This window comes from Choloepus didactylus, chromosome 23 (genome assembly GCF_015220235.1).
Source record: "Choloepus didactylus isolate mChoDid1 chromosome 23, mChoDid1.pri, whole genome shotgun sequence".
NCBI lineage: Eukaryota > Metazoa > Chordata > Mammalia > Pilosa > Megalonychidae > Choloepus > Choloepus didactylus.
In genome coordinates, this window is record NC_051329.1 from 19432427 (window position 1) to 19447429 (window position 15003).

The following is a 15003-nucleotide window of genomic DNA, read 5'->3' on the forward strand; positions in this document are numbered from 1 at the left end:
GGAAAACAGCTATTGCCACACCTCTTAGAGCGAGGAAGACAACCAGCTGGAGAGGGACTGCAGAGCACTAAACTGGGGTGACGGGGAAGCCAGCCTTTCTACTCCAATCTTCCCCCATCTAGACCAGGAAAACTTTGGGGTTATTTATTTAATTAAGTAATTTTCTATTTTTCTCCCCCAACCCAGGGTGTTAGTATATGTAATTTTCAAAAAGCGTTTTTAAAAGTGTCTTCTGATGTTCCTTAGGAAGATTTGGTGAGCAGTTGAAGGTTACAGTCCCAGTTTTTCCTTCCTACCCTTTTAAAAAATTTAATATACAAATATTTTCTCTCTCTCTCTCTTTTTTGGTGTTTTCTAGTCTCCTAAAGACATAGTGTACTTCTTTTAACCACAACTCATATGACTTCTGCATTTCACAGTATTTTTTTGAGCAGACAAGGGTGAATAAAGTTTAAGGTTGCTTTTAAATTTTAAGAGAAAATAAGCCTACTGTGGCCTAAAGTCTGCCTTCCACATACACATCCCAAGATACTTTCATTTTTAAAAAGTGTACAAGCAGTCCATGATCGTATGCTTGCTGTGATAAAGTAGTACAGAAGTAGTGCTAAATAGTGTAAAAGGTGAATATATCTCCTTTTAGCCCCTTCCAATATTCTCCTTCCCAGAGGAAACCACAGTTAACACTTTAGTGTATATCTAGACTTCTTCCTTTACAGTTACAAATACACATGTATATATTCATATACTTTTTATTTCAAACAAGATGGGATTCTGGGATTTGTTCTTTTTCACTTAATACATCTTTGAGAGCTTTCCATATTAGTACATGTAGATCAGTCTCATTCTTTTTAACAGCTGCATAGTATGAATGGTTGCAACTGTAATTTATTTGTAATTTTTCAACATTACAAATGATCTTGCAGTGAATATCTTTGTGCTTACATGTCAGTTTAATTCCTAGATGTGGAATTGTAGGTAAAGGGGTTAATAAATTTGCCATCATCCCCAGAAAGAAAAAAGATGGGATCCTGGTAATTCTAGTCTTGGTGCTCTGAGAACAAAGGTTTGGTGAGCAAGTGAGTGGGAAATGCCTGCATGCTAAACCCACTCTTGGCAATTCACAATCCAGTAGCATATTAAACGTTCCAGAAATTTTTAAGGAACTACTCACTGTTGAGTGGTTTTAAGAGTTTATTTGCAAAGGGAAAGAATTTTATTCTTTCTACACATTTGTTAAAATCTCCCTGAAAGATTTGGTGGGCAGTTTTTAATCTCACAAAGACAGAGCAGCATTTAGATAGGAACTTGACAACATACTGTTCCACCCAGCCAGCTTCTGGGGCAGAGTCAGGTTTGGGCTTTATCCAGAAACCAGACGACTGGGGCTTTCAGCCCCACCCAAGCCCCTCACACGAGGTGAGAGGGACCAGGCAAGGCTTGGGATAAGTCAGGTCACAAGACTGACCATGAGGAAGCAGTGGAGCTTCACTCTGGTCTAAGTGTGGCTGAGACCTAGCAGACACACTCCATCAGCCAAGCTTGGGTCTCCAATACAGAAGAGTATGGATCCAGAATCCCTAGAGAAGGACCAGGCCCAGATGCCTTCATGACTCTATCTGGGGTGTAAGTAGCCTTTCCTCTACCTGCATTCTCCATTTGGTGAAATCATGGTACACCTACAAGGTTCGGTGCACCCCTACGAAGCCTCCTCTTGGTCCCCCAAACCCTCACACCCTGGTCAAAACAAACTACTCGTGTGTGCTCTCATAGCACTTTTGCTCCACCTGTTTTATAGACTTTAGCAGAGTCTGGTTTGTCTTCTAGTTCATTCATACTTGGTCAAGGAGAAGGGCCACATGACATAATGAATTGTGTTCTGCACAGTCTACCCCAACAAAAGTGGGAGCTCCTCCAGGGCAGGGACTGTTCAGGCTTTCATTCACAACATTCATTCATGTATTCATTTTTTTCATTCAATCATTATTGGGCACCTACCCTGTGTGAAGCATTAATTAGTTAGACTGCTGGGAATACAGTGGTGAATGAATCAGACCCAATCCTTGCCCTCATATTCTTAAATTCCATATAGCCCAGTCCAATGCCTAGCAGAGTAGGGTTTGGGGTTGGCAATCTAATTGGAAGGCTTGTCTTAAAGAAGCTACTTTTGCTGCAAGCACTGTTTTAAACTTAGATTCTATACCAAAGATTAATAAAAAATATTTTCTTAAGATCTTTGTCCACCGTTTATATGACAATGTCAGTTGACCTTATGAGACATTGTTAAAATACTTGGGGTGACTTTGGGGACCTGGTGGAGAGTCTCGGGGATTCTAAGGCCCCAGCCACTCCTCTCCATAAGGCTGGACCCCTAACCCAGCCTTCTCCATAGGGCTGGACCGAGGTTGAAAGGGCTTCCGCCCTGCTCCCCGCAGGCCCCGCCCCGGCCCCGCCCCCCGCCCCGCCCCGCCCAGGTGTCCCCCCGGCCCCGCCCCCGCCTCTCCATAGTTACGGCGCTGTGGAGGCGGCGGCCATCTTGGCGGCGGAGCGATGAACGGGTCGAACCCGAAGGCTGCGGCCGCGGGGTCCGCCGCTGGGCCCGGGGCGCTGGTGGCTGGCAAGGAGGAGAAGAAGAAGGCGGGCGGCGGCGTCCTGAACCGGCTCAAGGCGCGGCGGCAGGCGCCCCATCACGCGACCGATGACGGCAGCGGGACAGCGGTCACGGAGCAGGAGCTGCTGGCGCTGGACACCATCCGGCCGGAGCACGTCCTGCGCCTCAGCCGGGTCACCGAGAGTGAGTGCCGGGCCGCGCGCGCCCTCCCCTCGCGCCGGGCCCCGGGACCCCCGTAGCCTTCAACAGCCCCGGCCGCTCTCCGCTCGGCCGGCCGGGGGTCCACCCAGGCGTCCTGGTGGGCCAGGCCGCGCTTCCCGCTGCTCCGCCCGGCCGGGTCCGCCCTCCCCACCCCTCACCTAGACCCTATGGGGTAGAGGGTCCGCTGAAGCTTAGCCGAATCCCCCCGAGTCCGGCCACGCCAGCCACCCCGTGGCCGGCCCCAGCAGGGCCCCTCCGGCCGGGCGGTTCCGCACCTCAGCTGGACCTGCTGTGTCGGGGGCCCCTGCAGCCTGCCCCGGGGCCGCCGTCCCTCAGTAAGTGGGCCCCTTATCCCCTCAGCCTTGAGCCTCCCCAGCCGTAACTAAGGCTTCCGCTCAGCCAGGCCGCACTCAACCCGACCACCCCAGCTTCCGCAGCCCTGTACCAGGCCAGAACCTCTACCTGCTTTCTCCCTCGGCTTTTCCCTCCTCTCCGGCCCCTGACAGCCCTTCCCCCACCCCAGCCTCCGGTGACCCCCTCCCCCCTTTTGTCCCAAGCCTTGCCCCTTTGTGTGCAGGTGGACTCTTCCTTCCTCAAACACATTGCCGTGGCATTTTATGCAAATTTATAACAGTGCCACATCAGAAATATTAAAGTTTTCAGTTTGTGTATAAAATTTGAAATGTGAATCCTGCTTTTAACATTGGTTCTAGTGAATGAGGAGTTACGTCCGAGTTTCAGGAATGTGTTTCTTGCACCTGTTCATTGATACAGGGAGGGTGGGAAGGAATGTGTTGCCCGCCCCCTGTCCTGGATCTCCTCCCTTTTTCTGTTATTTTCCAAGCCGTGCCCTGACTGCGTGCCCTTTCTTTTGCTGCTATTGTCCCCAAGAGTTTGCAGTCACCTAGTTAAACCTGGGTTGCCCTGCCCATTTCCCCCCTAAGGTCCAGACTTCTAAAGGCCAGCACTCTCCTCGTGGATCCAAGGCTGTCTTAGTGTTAGCAGCCCAGGGTTGCTCGGGTGTACCACAGGGAACTGGTGGCAGCTCTGGTGACTTGGGGATGGGGGCTTGTAGGAGTGAGCCTTGGTCCAGCCTGGGTTGAAAAGAGTTCCCGTCTCCTAAAGTGGATTTGATTTGATTCTGGATATATTGATGGTCCTCATTTTCCCTTACTGTTTGGGTTGGGGCTGCTCTTTGCATGCTGGAGTGTATGTTTAAAGGGTTCTTGCTGTTCAGTTTCGTTGAAACAATGTGAAAACTGCTGCTGTTCTGACCCACTTTTCATTTGGGACTCAGAGTTTGCTCAGCACCCGACTTCTCTAACCTCATGCTTTCTCTTGATACTAAGCCATTTGAATACCTGGACTTAAGCATTATTCTAGGTGGGCACTCAGGTCCTATTTTGAAACTTAGGAGTGGTGCTGTTACCCAGGCCACAGGTCAGAGGTTTTTTTTGTCTTCCTGTTCAGCAAGTTGTTTTTTGAGTACTTTCTAGACACATAGAACAAATCTTAGCCTTTTCTTTTTTTTAGAGTAACAATAATCAGTAGGTACCAAGTTTGCCATCTTACGAGAGAGACAGCTTGTAAAACATGAAATAGCTAACATAAGCAGGAAACATAAGAAAAAGGGCCAAAATGAGTTGTGCAGAGATGCTGTCAGGAGTCATTGCAGGAAGAAAGCAACGAAGGAGGAAGAGTTCAACCTGTAGCTTCACGGTGCAGTTTGCTGTGATGGGTGCTTTTCTGGCAAGGTGCTCAGGTTATAGGCCTTCTTGGCTTTGTCCCTTACAAATGTCCTTCCAGGCAAATCTGGACTGGGTATGTATGGCCCACAAGCTAAGAATGGTTTTCAGATTTTTAAATGGCTGAAAAAAAAAACCCAGAATGATATCTTATGACATATAATTATTATATGATTCAAATTTCCATATCCATAAATAGAGTTTTATTGGAATGCAGCTCATTTGATTCCATATTATCTAAGGCTCCTTTTGCACCACAATGACAGAATTGAGTGGTTGTGACAGAGACCACATGGCCTGCAGATATTTACATTCTGGCCCTTTACAGAAAACGTTTGCTGACCCCTGCTTTATAATATTTGTGGTTGGCAAGCAAGCGCTATATTACCCATTAGATCAGTACTAATGTTTTTAAATGGGTTAAAAAAAAGTCTATCCTGTTGTAACATCCAAGTTGACAGATTGTGAAAAGCTTGTAGGCCATTTTGAGGTGTGTCCAAAGAAATCCCCTTTTTCTAAAAGTTTTACGATGATCTTTTATCCAAGCCCAGGGTGCTCTTTTTTCTTTCGTGGATCTCCTAATTCTCTCCATACAGCTTTTGCTTGTGACAACATAAGAGGAACTTTTGGGGCAAAAGACAAATTATATAAGAAAGTGCTTGAGTTTGCATCAAAATTTGAGAATTAAATAAATGGGAGTTTTGGAGAATTGTTTAACAGTGTTGGTCCCTTTCTCATTTGCAGACTATTTATGTAAACCTGAAGACAACATCTACAGTATTGATTTCACACGCTTCAAAATTCGAGATTTGGAGACAGGGACAGTGCTTTTTGAGATTGCCAAACCCTGTGTTGCAGGTAGGCCTCAATACTGTAACGATCACTTGACAGTTGGAGCAAAAGGCCTTCAGAGGTCTAATGTTTAGGTGCCACTGCATGCCGTGTCCTGGTCTCCAGCGTATTCCATTTCCATGGCCTCCTCCCATAGCCTGTCCTGCCAGGCATGCTGGTTTGAAGTTGTGTTGCAAGGTTGATGTTTTCTGAGTATCTACTCTGTGCTAGTGACTGTTACACATCTTTATGCACATCAACTTGTTTTTATCCCCATTTTCCAGGTAAGGAAACGGAGGCACAGAATTTCCAAGTGACTTTCCCAGGGTCTTCTGCTCTTTCATCTTATATTGCCTCCAATTACAAAAGGAATCCTTGAAATTAAAGTGTAGTGAAGAAAGCTCACCTGAGCTTTGCATCCTGGGGCCGCTCTGGAAGGGTGATACGAGAGATTCCAGTCCAGACATGAGGCAGTTTCACCCTGGTCTTCTCATTCACTTTTCTTTATATAGTGCTTTTGATTTCCCAGTAAGTCCTAGTTTTGATTTAATCTCTACCATTTTCTGGAGCAGAAAGCCAAGAGCTTGGATTCCTTAAGTTAGCTTTGAATAGACTCTTCCCGTGCTTGTGATCTAGTTCCAGGGTGATTCATTTCTGGCTTGAGGAACACATTAAGTTTTGGATCACATTACTGGGGATTTAGCGCCCCCTGGAGAGCAGTTATTAGTAAACCAGCATGGATCATCAATCATGTTCTGTAATAATAGCTTTATAGCTTTATTTGCAAAGCTTTTCTTATCTGATTTGCTACTCAGAAAGAGCCTGTAAATTTGGTAAGGTAGGTATTATCCCCGATAAGTCTAAAGACCTCTATAGTCTCAGCTCAGAATAATAAGGCTAGGGCCCTGGTCTCACCCCCACCCAATATTTTTTTTTTGCTATCCTAAAGAATACATAAAGACCCAGTTAGTTTTCTGGGCCAGTGGTGGTCATGTTCCTAAGTCACATGTCCCACCCAGTACCTAGGATATTTCAGGGGACCCGGGGCTACCACAAGTGTGTGGACTTGGATCAGTCGGGGCTCAGTCTAGTCATTTAAGTACAAAATTGAACTGTCTCAAGAGGGTCAGCTATAGATTCTATAAGTGACCTTGATTTTCTCCTCTACAGGCTTTATTCATAAGGATCTTGATTCACTCAGAATAACCTCACAATGAACCTGTACCCTGCTCCATGTTCTGATGAGTTTGAATCCCTGAGAGAATTGATCTGACTTCCTTTGAATCACATCACAGGGGCAAAGTCTCTGGAGTCCCTTGGATGAACCCACACTTGGCCTGGTTGCCCAGTTGCTTTTAGGGCTCGTCACAGAGGCAGTGATGACTGGATGCTGAAGACTATTTCTCTTACTCTGTACCCAGCTTCAGCTTAGAACTGGAGAAAACACCCTTGCTAGACCCTGGATGGCTACAGAGGAAACTAACTCCTTGTCCACATTAGAATGATTCTCTAATTCACCTTACAATCTTTCATCTCCTGGGTTCAGGGATGGGCTAGACTAGAGAACATCATCAACCTTGTGGTCCCTCAGGTGCCGTATGGTTGGTCCACTGCCCATTTGCTTCACTCTTTCCCAAGTGGTCAGAGCTTTGGGCCTGGTATGGCCTGTAATAGTCATCACTCCAAGGAAGTACAGTATCTCAAGGCTTTTTAGGTCATTGTCTGTCAGAAAGTTTCACATTCTTGAAAAGGAGCCTTTTGACTAGTTTTACCTTTTGTAGTCTTGTTCGTTTGTTCAGTGATTAACACTACAACTTGGTCAACAGCAGACCTAGTCTGTATAATAAGGACCATGTCAAGGGCCCAGTACCCAAGCTCTGCTCCAGGCTTCACCCTCAGGGTAAGGTCCAAGCCCTAAATCATATAAAAGGCAGATGGCTTAATATTTAAGAACAGGCTCTGAATCAGGTGAACCTTGATTTAAATTCCAGCTCCCTCCATTTTCTATTTGGATGCCTCTGGACACGTTACTCAACCTCCCTGAACTTCACTTTCCTTATCTGTAAAATGGAGATAATAATAACACCTCATAGGGTTGCTGTGAGGATTCTTTGAAGTGTTTTGCACAAGGCCCAGCATTTAGCAAATGCAGTAAATACTGGCCTTCTTCTATCGGTGTTAGTACTGTTCATTGGTGGTCATTGTGCTGCTTGGGCTTCCTGGCGGTGCCAGGATGGGGCACTGAAGGTTCTGTATCTCTTTCAGACCAGGAGGAGGAGGAGGAGGAGGAAGGTGGAGACGTAGATATCAGTGCGGGGCGTTTTGTCCGCTATCAGTTCACACCAGCCTTTCTCCGCCTCCGGACAGTCGGGGCTACGTGAGTACAAGTATTTCCCAAGGGGAGAGCATTCTGCTTGTTCACAGAGAAGAATGCTCTTGGTTGGGTTTTGGGTTGGCTTTAGAGGAGGGAGGAAGGCAAAATAAGGTTCACGGAGATTTATTTTGCAGAGTGGAGTTCACAGTGGGAGACAAACCTGTGTCAAACTTCCGGATGATCGAACGGCACTATTTCCGGGAACGCTTGCTGAAAAACTTTGACTTTGATTTTGGCTTCTGCATTCCCAGCAGTAGGAACACTTGTGAACATATCTACGAGTTTCCCCAGCTTTCTGAGGATGTCAGTATGTATCCCCTGACAACTACAACATCCTAGATTCTTGGAGCTAGAAGGAAATAATGATGTGAAACGTATGTTGCTCCCATCTTCTATGGCAAACTCTGATTGCCTGTTTGGGGGCATCGATGGTTTTAGTGACACAGCCACCCATTTTAGATGCTTGTTTTGGGAAAGGGAGTGGCTGAGGGAGACTAGAAGAGGTCCTTGACAATCCCTGGGACTCCGGTTAGATAAAGCCCCTCTCCTGTTCACTGTTAGTCATGGTTTTCCACTGCTTTAGTCACTTTTCCCTTAGTCCTTCACTTTTTACCCGTAATCAGAGCTAGATATGAACCTGTAGGCTAAATAGAATCAAAGGTCTGAGGACCTCCTCCTCTTTCCCATTCTTTGAAGTAGCGAGTTGGTTAGATATACTATTAATAGGCAGGAAATAGGCAGCTGTTTAAATTTTAGAGCAGGAGTGACATGATGGAAGCTGTGTTTCGGAGTAATCTGTAATTATTTGGAGTTAGAGCTAGGGGGTGTCAGAGGGAGAAGGCTGCTACCTTGCCTCAGCAAGGGAAGATGGGGCTTGAACTAGAGATGAAGAACAGGCTTTACTGGCACCAGTTAGGGAAAATTGCTTCAGGACATTTATGCGACGAGAGTGGGATCCTGTGAATAGTGGTGGGGCTTAGTTGGGTTGTTGGGAAGGATTACCTAGAGTTTTCTCAGAGTCCCAGGTCCTTACAAATTGTCATATTCTGAAAACCTGGTACTTTTTACTCCGTGGCGGTGCTGTTCTCAAGTAGAATGAGGATTGCTGATGTGGGGCAGGGTGTTTATGATAGCATCTGGTCCTGGCTTGAACCCCGTTCCACAAATTAGACAGGAATACATAAAGACTTGCAAGAAAAGTTTATGTATAGCATTACAAGTTTTTACTTAGGAATTATAACTTTTCTTCTTGTTGCCAAATAAAATAAAAGAGTTTAGATGCTGGTATGCTGGATATAAATAAAATAGCTTTGACCTGGATGGATTCAAAGAACTTTAAATAATCAGTTTCACCTTATGAGGATGTTGGTGAACAACAGCATTATTCTCCAGAGGACTCAAAATAGGGAGTAATCATTAACTCAAAACTGATCTGACTTAATCGTCTTTACTCCCTAGAATGATTAAAGAGTTCTGGGAGATTGCCTGAACAAACAGAAGACTGAAATTCAGATCTCAAGATAATCAGACCTATTGCTGGGTCATTTGCAAGTTAATACCCAAGCCTCTCTGGAGAAGGTTCCTTGCCCTTTGCCTCTTCCCCCCACCCCCCACTCATGCACACCTAGGAATTTTCAGCCAGGATTCCTTTTGTTGTCGAGGTGCCCATGGGAAGTGAGCACAATGAGGCACAGCGTTCTGAATTGGAACTGGAATGCCTAGAGGTGAGGAAACAGGCCGGCAGCCATGGCCTGCTTTGTCCACCAAGAGCACAGACTAAATAAGTTTCTGTGGTCCATTTTAGCAAAAGGTGCCAACACATTTCCTTGGGGGACAGATTGTAAGAATCCAGGCTGGAGATGACTAAAGAAGGCATGTCAGAGAGTCGATGGCATCTGTATGTTGAAATTGATATCACATTCAGTTTAGGGGCCTCTGTAGTCAGCAGTGCTCTCCAGTTTTCAAGGGTTGGCTTTTTCTATTCTGACTTCATTATTTTGGCAGAATGTACTTATATTTGCCAGAAGCGCTGATGAATTTTAGAGGGGATACTAAGTTTATTCCCACCTAGTCCATGGGGCAGACTCACATATACTCCTTTTTTTCCCCCTTTCCCTGACTTGCAGTTCGTCTGATGATTGAAAATCCGTATGAGACCCGCTCTGACAGCTTCTACTTTGTAGACAACAAGCTGATAATGCACAACAAGGCTGATTATGCCTATAATGGAGGCCAGTAACTGTTGCAGGAGTGTACGGGGGAGGTGCTTTGCTGCAGCTACAAAGTCCTGGCACAGGAGGTGACCGAAGCTGCTGTTTGTCAACACACATCTGGAACCTGGCCCCAGGGAGCCAAAGCTGCCCAGGGGTGGCAGTTGTCTGTGTTCCAAGGGAGGTGCCAAGCAGTGCTGTGTTTTCTTCCCCAGTATTTTTTGTTCCCCTTTTTCCCCTGCCCCTTAGGTCGCAGAGGTACTGTAGTAAAGTAAAAGATTAGGATAAGACCCCTGGAATCCAGATAAAAAAGCAAGCTTATTTCCACATAGGTATAGCTGTCTACTGCTTGTACCGATGAGCCTCAGTCTCTGCAGGCATAGCTGTGCTCAGAGAGAAGGCCGTGGGAAGCTGACAGATAGGCCTCTCTCCAGGCAACTCCTCTCCTCACTGCTGGCATTGCCATCAGCACAGTCTGTCCTCAGCTGGTGCACAGTCCTAAACCCATAGCAGAAACAGGAGAGCAGGGGAGGGGTGGTGCCAGGACGTTGAGGTTTTATCCCAGGGAGAAGCAATGCTGCCGAAATGAGAGATCCATTTGTGGCGTGGCCTGATTATCTGTCTGACTTCTGGGCTCCTCCTCAGCCAGGCCTCCTGGGACTGGATCAGGGGTTCAGCCTGGTAATGCCTTCCTGTTCTCATTTTGGAGGGAAGATGAGCTTGCTCTGCTTCATCTGGCTCCTCACATTTGAGTATCTCCTGATACAGAATGTGTCAGTTTTGCTCATGGACCAATAGTATCATTTGAGGCCAGAGCAGGCCTTGTTTGCTTTTTTTTTATTTTAATTCCAGACTTCTCTTTGGAGGTTTTCTAAGTGGTCAGTAGTGTTCCCAGCATGTGTGATGTGTATGGTCAGACTCCTGGATAGTATTACTCAGGCTCCAGGTGCCCGTCTGGCTCATGGTGAGGCAGAGCAGTGAGGGCCCAGAGCTCCTCTAAGGGAAGGATTTTATTTTCTCTACACAGCATAGCCTGGAGGATTGGCTTTTGATGGGGATTTGCCCCTGAAACTCTTTGTATGTTTCTTATTTAGGAAGGTTCTCCTATCTTGTCTTTCTACTGAAGTAATTTCTGGAACCATCCTGGAGGTCAGACCTGCGTATTGCATATTTTGATCCTCCAGACTGCTAGTTGGAATTGTTTTATGTGTGGAGGAAGGGTGAAATAGGCTGAGGTGGCCATCAGTGAAAAGTGTTCTCAAAAAGCCACCTTGCACAGCCTGTGAGCTACTTTTGTCCTCAGACCTGTAATGGATAGACTCTCCCTGCTTAGCTCTCTTTGATTGTCTTTGTGGGTGGCTTTAGGTGCTCAGCCAATACTCTATGATCCTCTGATAAGTGAGCTGCTATGGCTAGGGTCTGTTTCGCATTGATAGGAATCAGTAGAAAGGACCCTGGTGTGTGGTAATCACTGCAAGGTGTCACAGTGATTATGACAGGACAGCTGTGTTCCAAGATGCTTAGAAGAAAGGCCACATTTGGCTAGAGGAAGAAGGGCCAGCACTTTGCCACAAAAGCTCCTGTGCATTCACTGACCAGTGTTCGATGTTTGGATTCTAGAGTGTGGGTGGCCTTGAACCTTGCCCTAGTGCTTTGTGCTAGGTCTGGACTATGCCATATAGGCTAGCAGCTTTCTCGTTGAGAAAGTGCTAGATTACTCCTGTGTCCTGGCACTGGATCCAACCACGGAGGGAGGGGAAAGACCATGCACCCTGCAGAATGGGCTGCTGGGTGAATCTCAGAACTGGAATCAACCACAAATCCAGGTGCCTTAAGTGTGGCTCTGTCCCATATGCTGCTGGGGAAAGCTGCGTAGCCATCATTCCCTCCTCATTTGTGGACAGACATTAGCACTGTCTCCTAACCTGTTTCTCACTGTGGGATTTGTTTGTTCCTATCAGGCTTCAGAACGATCCCTCCTCTCCCTAACAGAAACCCAATCTGGAGAGGTTCTACTATTTGATAGAGAAGTATTATCTAGGATGTGGTTTTGGGAGCAGCCCGGAGCTCTCCTCCATAGAGCATGCGTTGGAAATGTGTCCCAGGGCAGACTGGATCTCATATATTAGTAGATTGTCTCTTCTATCTGCAGTGTTAGCTCTTGCTAGGAAGAGGAAGGAGGAGAATGGAGGAGGCAGGCACTCTGGCTTGAATAGTGCTGCTGTATCCTCTTTCCTGGTAGCTTGCCTTAGTCTCACTGGAGACCACTTTGAGGCCAAGTACCCAATCTGTGCCCAGCAGGACTGGTGTCTGGGACTCTGGATTCCTGTGTCTGGCTACTCAGGAACTCTTGAGAAGCACTGCCACTCTGGTATGTTACCAGAATGAGTTTGAAATTAAAGTTTTTGTACCTGAATTGTGAAGAGAATTGGAAATCATACTTTCTCTGAACCAGTCAGAGGTTGCTTCAGGAGGCCATGGTTTTAAGGAATCTGGACTCTTGATAGCAGTAAAAAAACTACCTGCATGGGAAGCCCATGCCCTCTGTTAAGAGCTGACACCTGAGAGGCAGTTCCTGTAGGGAGCACATGCCAGCAGCCCGGCAGGCCCACCTGGTGCAGCGGGGCCCTGCTGACTGCCCCCCTCCACGTCCGTCTTGCTCTTGTCTCTCTGCCTTTGCATCTCCCAGAAGAGAGCCTCTCTTTTCCTATAGAGCCTTTGGGCTATGATGCCCTTCTAGCTTCTCCAAAGAAGATCCTGCTTTACTTCATTATATGTTCTAAAGGGTAAGCAGAGGAAACAACTGAAAGGAGTTCTGGGCTAAAGGAGGTTGACTTCTCCTTATGTGTTAGCTCATAGCTGTCTTGCAGAGAAAGTAGTTTTCAGGAGCATGCACCTCCTGAAGACATCAACATGATTCCCAGTTCATGTTGGCAATGATTTGCGGGTATTTGGGGCTAACCACAGACTGGTGATTCTTGACATGGGAGTGACTGGGAAATCTTCAGCTTACTCTTTTGTCAGTTGAGGCAGAACTCATTTCTGGAAAGGATTTAATAGTTTGTGTCTGATGTACAGACAGGGTGAGTCCTGCCTTTGTGTGTCCAGCCACCCCTAATAGGCACCCAGGGTACTCTTTTTTCTCTGTAATGTCACTTTCTTCCCCATGACATCATTAGGGTTTGGGGATGGGGACTGTCTTAAAATTCACAGCACAGACTCCTTGCCAATGCATGAGGATTCCTTGATACAGAGGTGCCTGCTGTACTTAGCCTGTAAGCCTAATTGTTGAACTCTTATCTGTCACCCTCATGCTACTTGCATTCCATGTCACAGAACATCTCAGCCATAAGAAGGATCTAGTGGAAGTGGATCTACCCCTTGTTTTATAAAAGATCATGTGAAGTCATTGAAGTTGTGAAATTCTATTTTTTTTTTCTTGTAAATCTATTTTTCACAGAATAGAAGAGACATCAGTGACCTGATCTGTCTTTTCCTGCTCTTTCCCACTTCACCCCAGATTCCCATTCCAGTTTGTATTGTCTTTATGTCCAAAGTCCACTGGGTGACTTATTTGTATAAAATGTTATTTTGCCACAAGAGACAGTAATAAAAGAATGATTTTCACAAGGTGTGTGCCCTCTCTTTTCTCTTGACTGGCTGGGCCCCTTGTATTTCTGGTGGAGAGCAGGTGCAGGGTGGGGATGGCTCTGAATTTCTCCTGTTCTTGGCTATTATGTGGCATTTCTATAAATAGTTTAATGAATGTAGCTGGTTTCTAAGGTGATTGAGGAAAAGTATTACGTTTTAAGCTTAGTATTTTTGGTTTACATTTTGCTGTGAGGCTTTGAGAATTGGAAATTTACAGATATGTTTTGAAGTTAGGTTTATTAAGGTATACTTTAACTACATTAAAACTCACCTCTCGTAAGAGGACAGTTTGATGAATTTTTACAGATTTTTATTACAACAATCATGATACAGGACATTTCCATCACCTCAGAAAGTCCTGTTGTCTTCCTCTCACCACGCCATGGCTCACCCCCTTGCAACGAGTTGCTATTGGAAAACTTGTAGATTTAATATAAACAGAAACAATTATTACTGGCCTCTGTCCACATGCATGACTCCCTTTTCTTTCCTTCTTTTCTCCTGCTTTTTGCTCTTTTCTTCCACTCAGGGCTGGTGCCTACATGGAATGAATGAGAGGTGAGGACCATCTCAGAGCCTTTGTCATTTGTTCCACTTTAAAGTACCATGCGTTTAGAGGCTCTCTGGGAAAGGTAACATACTAAGGGTTTTTGCTGAATCTCTTGATTGTTCTCCCCTAGGAAGTAGAATAAGGTCTTGGAGGAAGACAGAATTTTGGGCTGGGGGACAGATGTCTGGTTGAGTTCTGAGGGGCAAAAATGGCAGTGGAAGGGGTTGGCCTGCCTGGAAGGGGATGGGTGGTGCCCAGGAGGGGGTAAAGGTCAGCTGTCCCCTGGTGCTGAGGGCACATCCTTGTCAGGCAAGTGGATTCTCCATAGTTTCTTGGGTAAGGTGAAGGCAATCCTGACGAGGATGCTAGTGTAACTGGCGCCCTGCTGGCAACAGTGCCAGGCAGAACCCCATTCCAGGTTTGGGGCTCTCGTCGCAGAAGCAATTCAGAGACAAGAGGGGCCAATAGGAAATAGTAAAGCTTATTAAAGAAAGAAAGATACACGTTAAAGAAATAATGTGGGCATGTTCAAGGGAGAAGCATGCCTTGAGTGGGAGAGGGTTGGCTTGTTAAAGAAATTTTACAGTGATCTTCTGTCTTCTTTGTTGTAGGAGGAGATAGTTATCACAGTTATCAGAACTTGTGACCTGCCCTTGCATATCTAAAATTTGTCTTTGGGCAGATGTTTAACAATCTTTATGGCCCCATGCTTTCTGTCATTAACTAAGAATTTGCTTTGGGCCCATAGAGCTTTAGGGGAAATTCTTGTCCCATGAGAAGTTCACAGCTCTGCATTAACTTTTTTTTATTTTTAATTTAAAAATTTTTTTTAA

At 46.0% G+C, this 15003-nt stretch overlaps 1 protein-coding gene across 3 annotated transcripts in view; it reads left to right on the top strand.

Moving 5' to 3' along the window:
- The first annotated feature begins 2514 nt into the window (after positions 1-2514).
- The window catches only part of UNC119B (unc-119 lipid binding chaperone B), a 39085-nt gene continuing 26596 nt past the window's right edge, over positions 2515-15003 (top strand). For 2 of the 3 annotated variants that reach the window (XM_037816793.1, XM_037816794.1), the window contains exons 1-4: positions 2515-2791; positions 5299-5412; positions 7651-7762; positions 7894-8066. In XM_037816793.1, the coding sequence (XP_037672721.1) occupies positions 2548-2791; positions 5299-5412; positions 7651-7762; positions 7894-8066 (643 nt within the window). In that variant the 5' untranslated portion in view covers positions 2515-2547. Of the gene's footprint in view, positions 2792-5298; positions 5413-7650; positions 7763-7893; positions 8067-9885; positions 13604-15003 lie in introns of those variants that run through there. The other variant, XM_037816796.1, reaches the window with a different exon arrangement.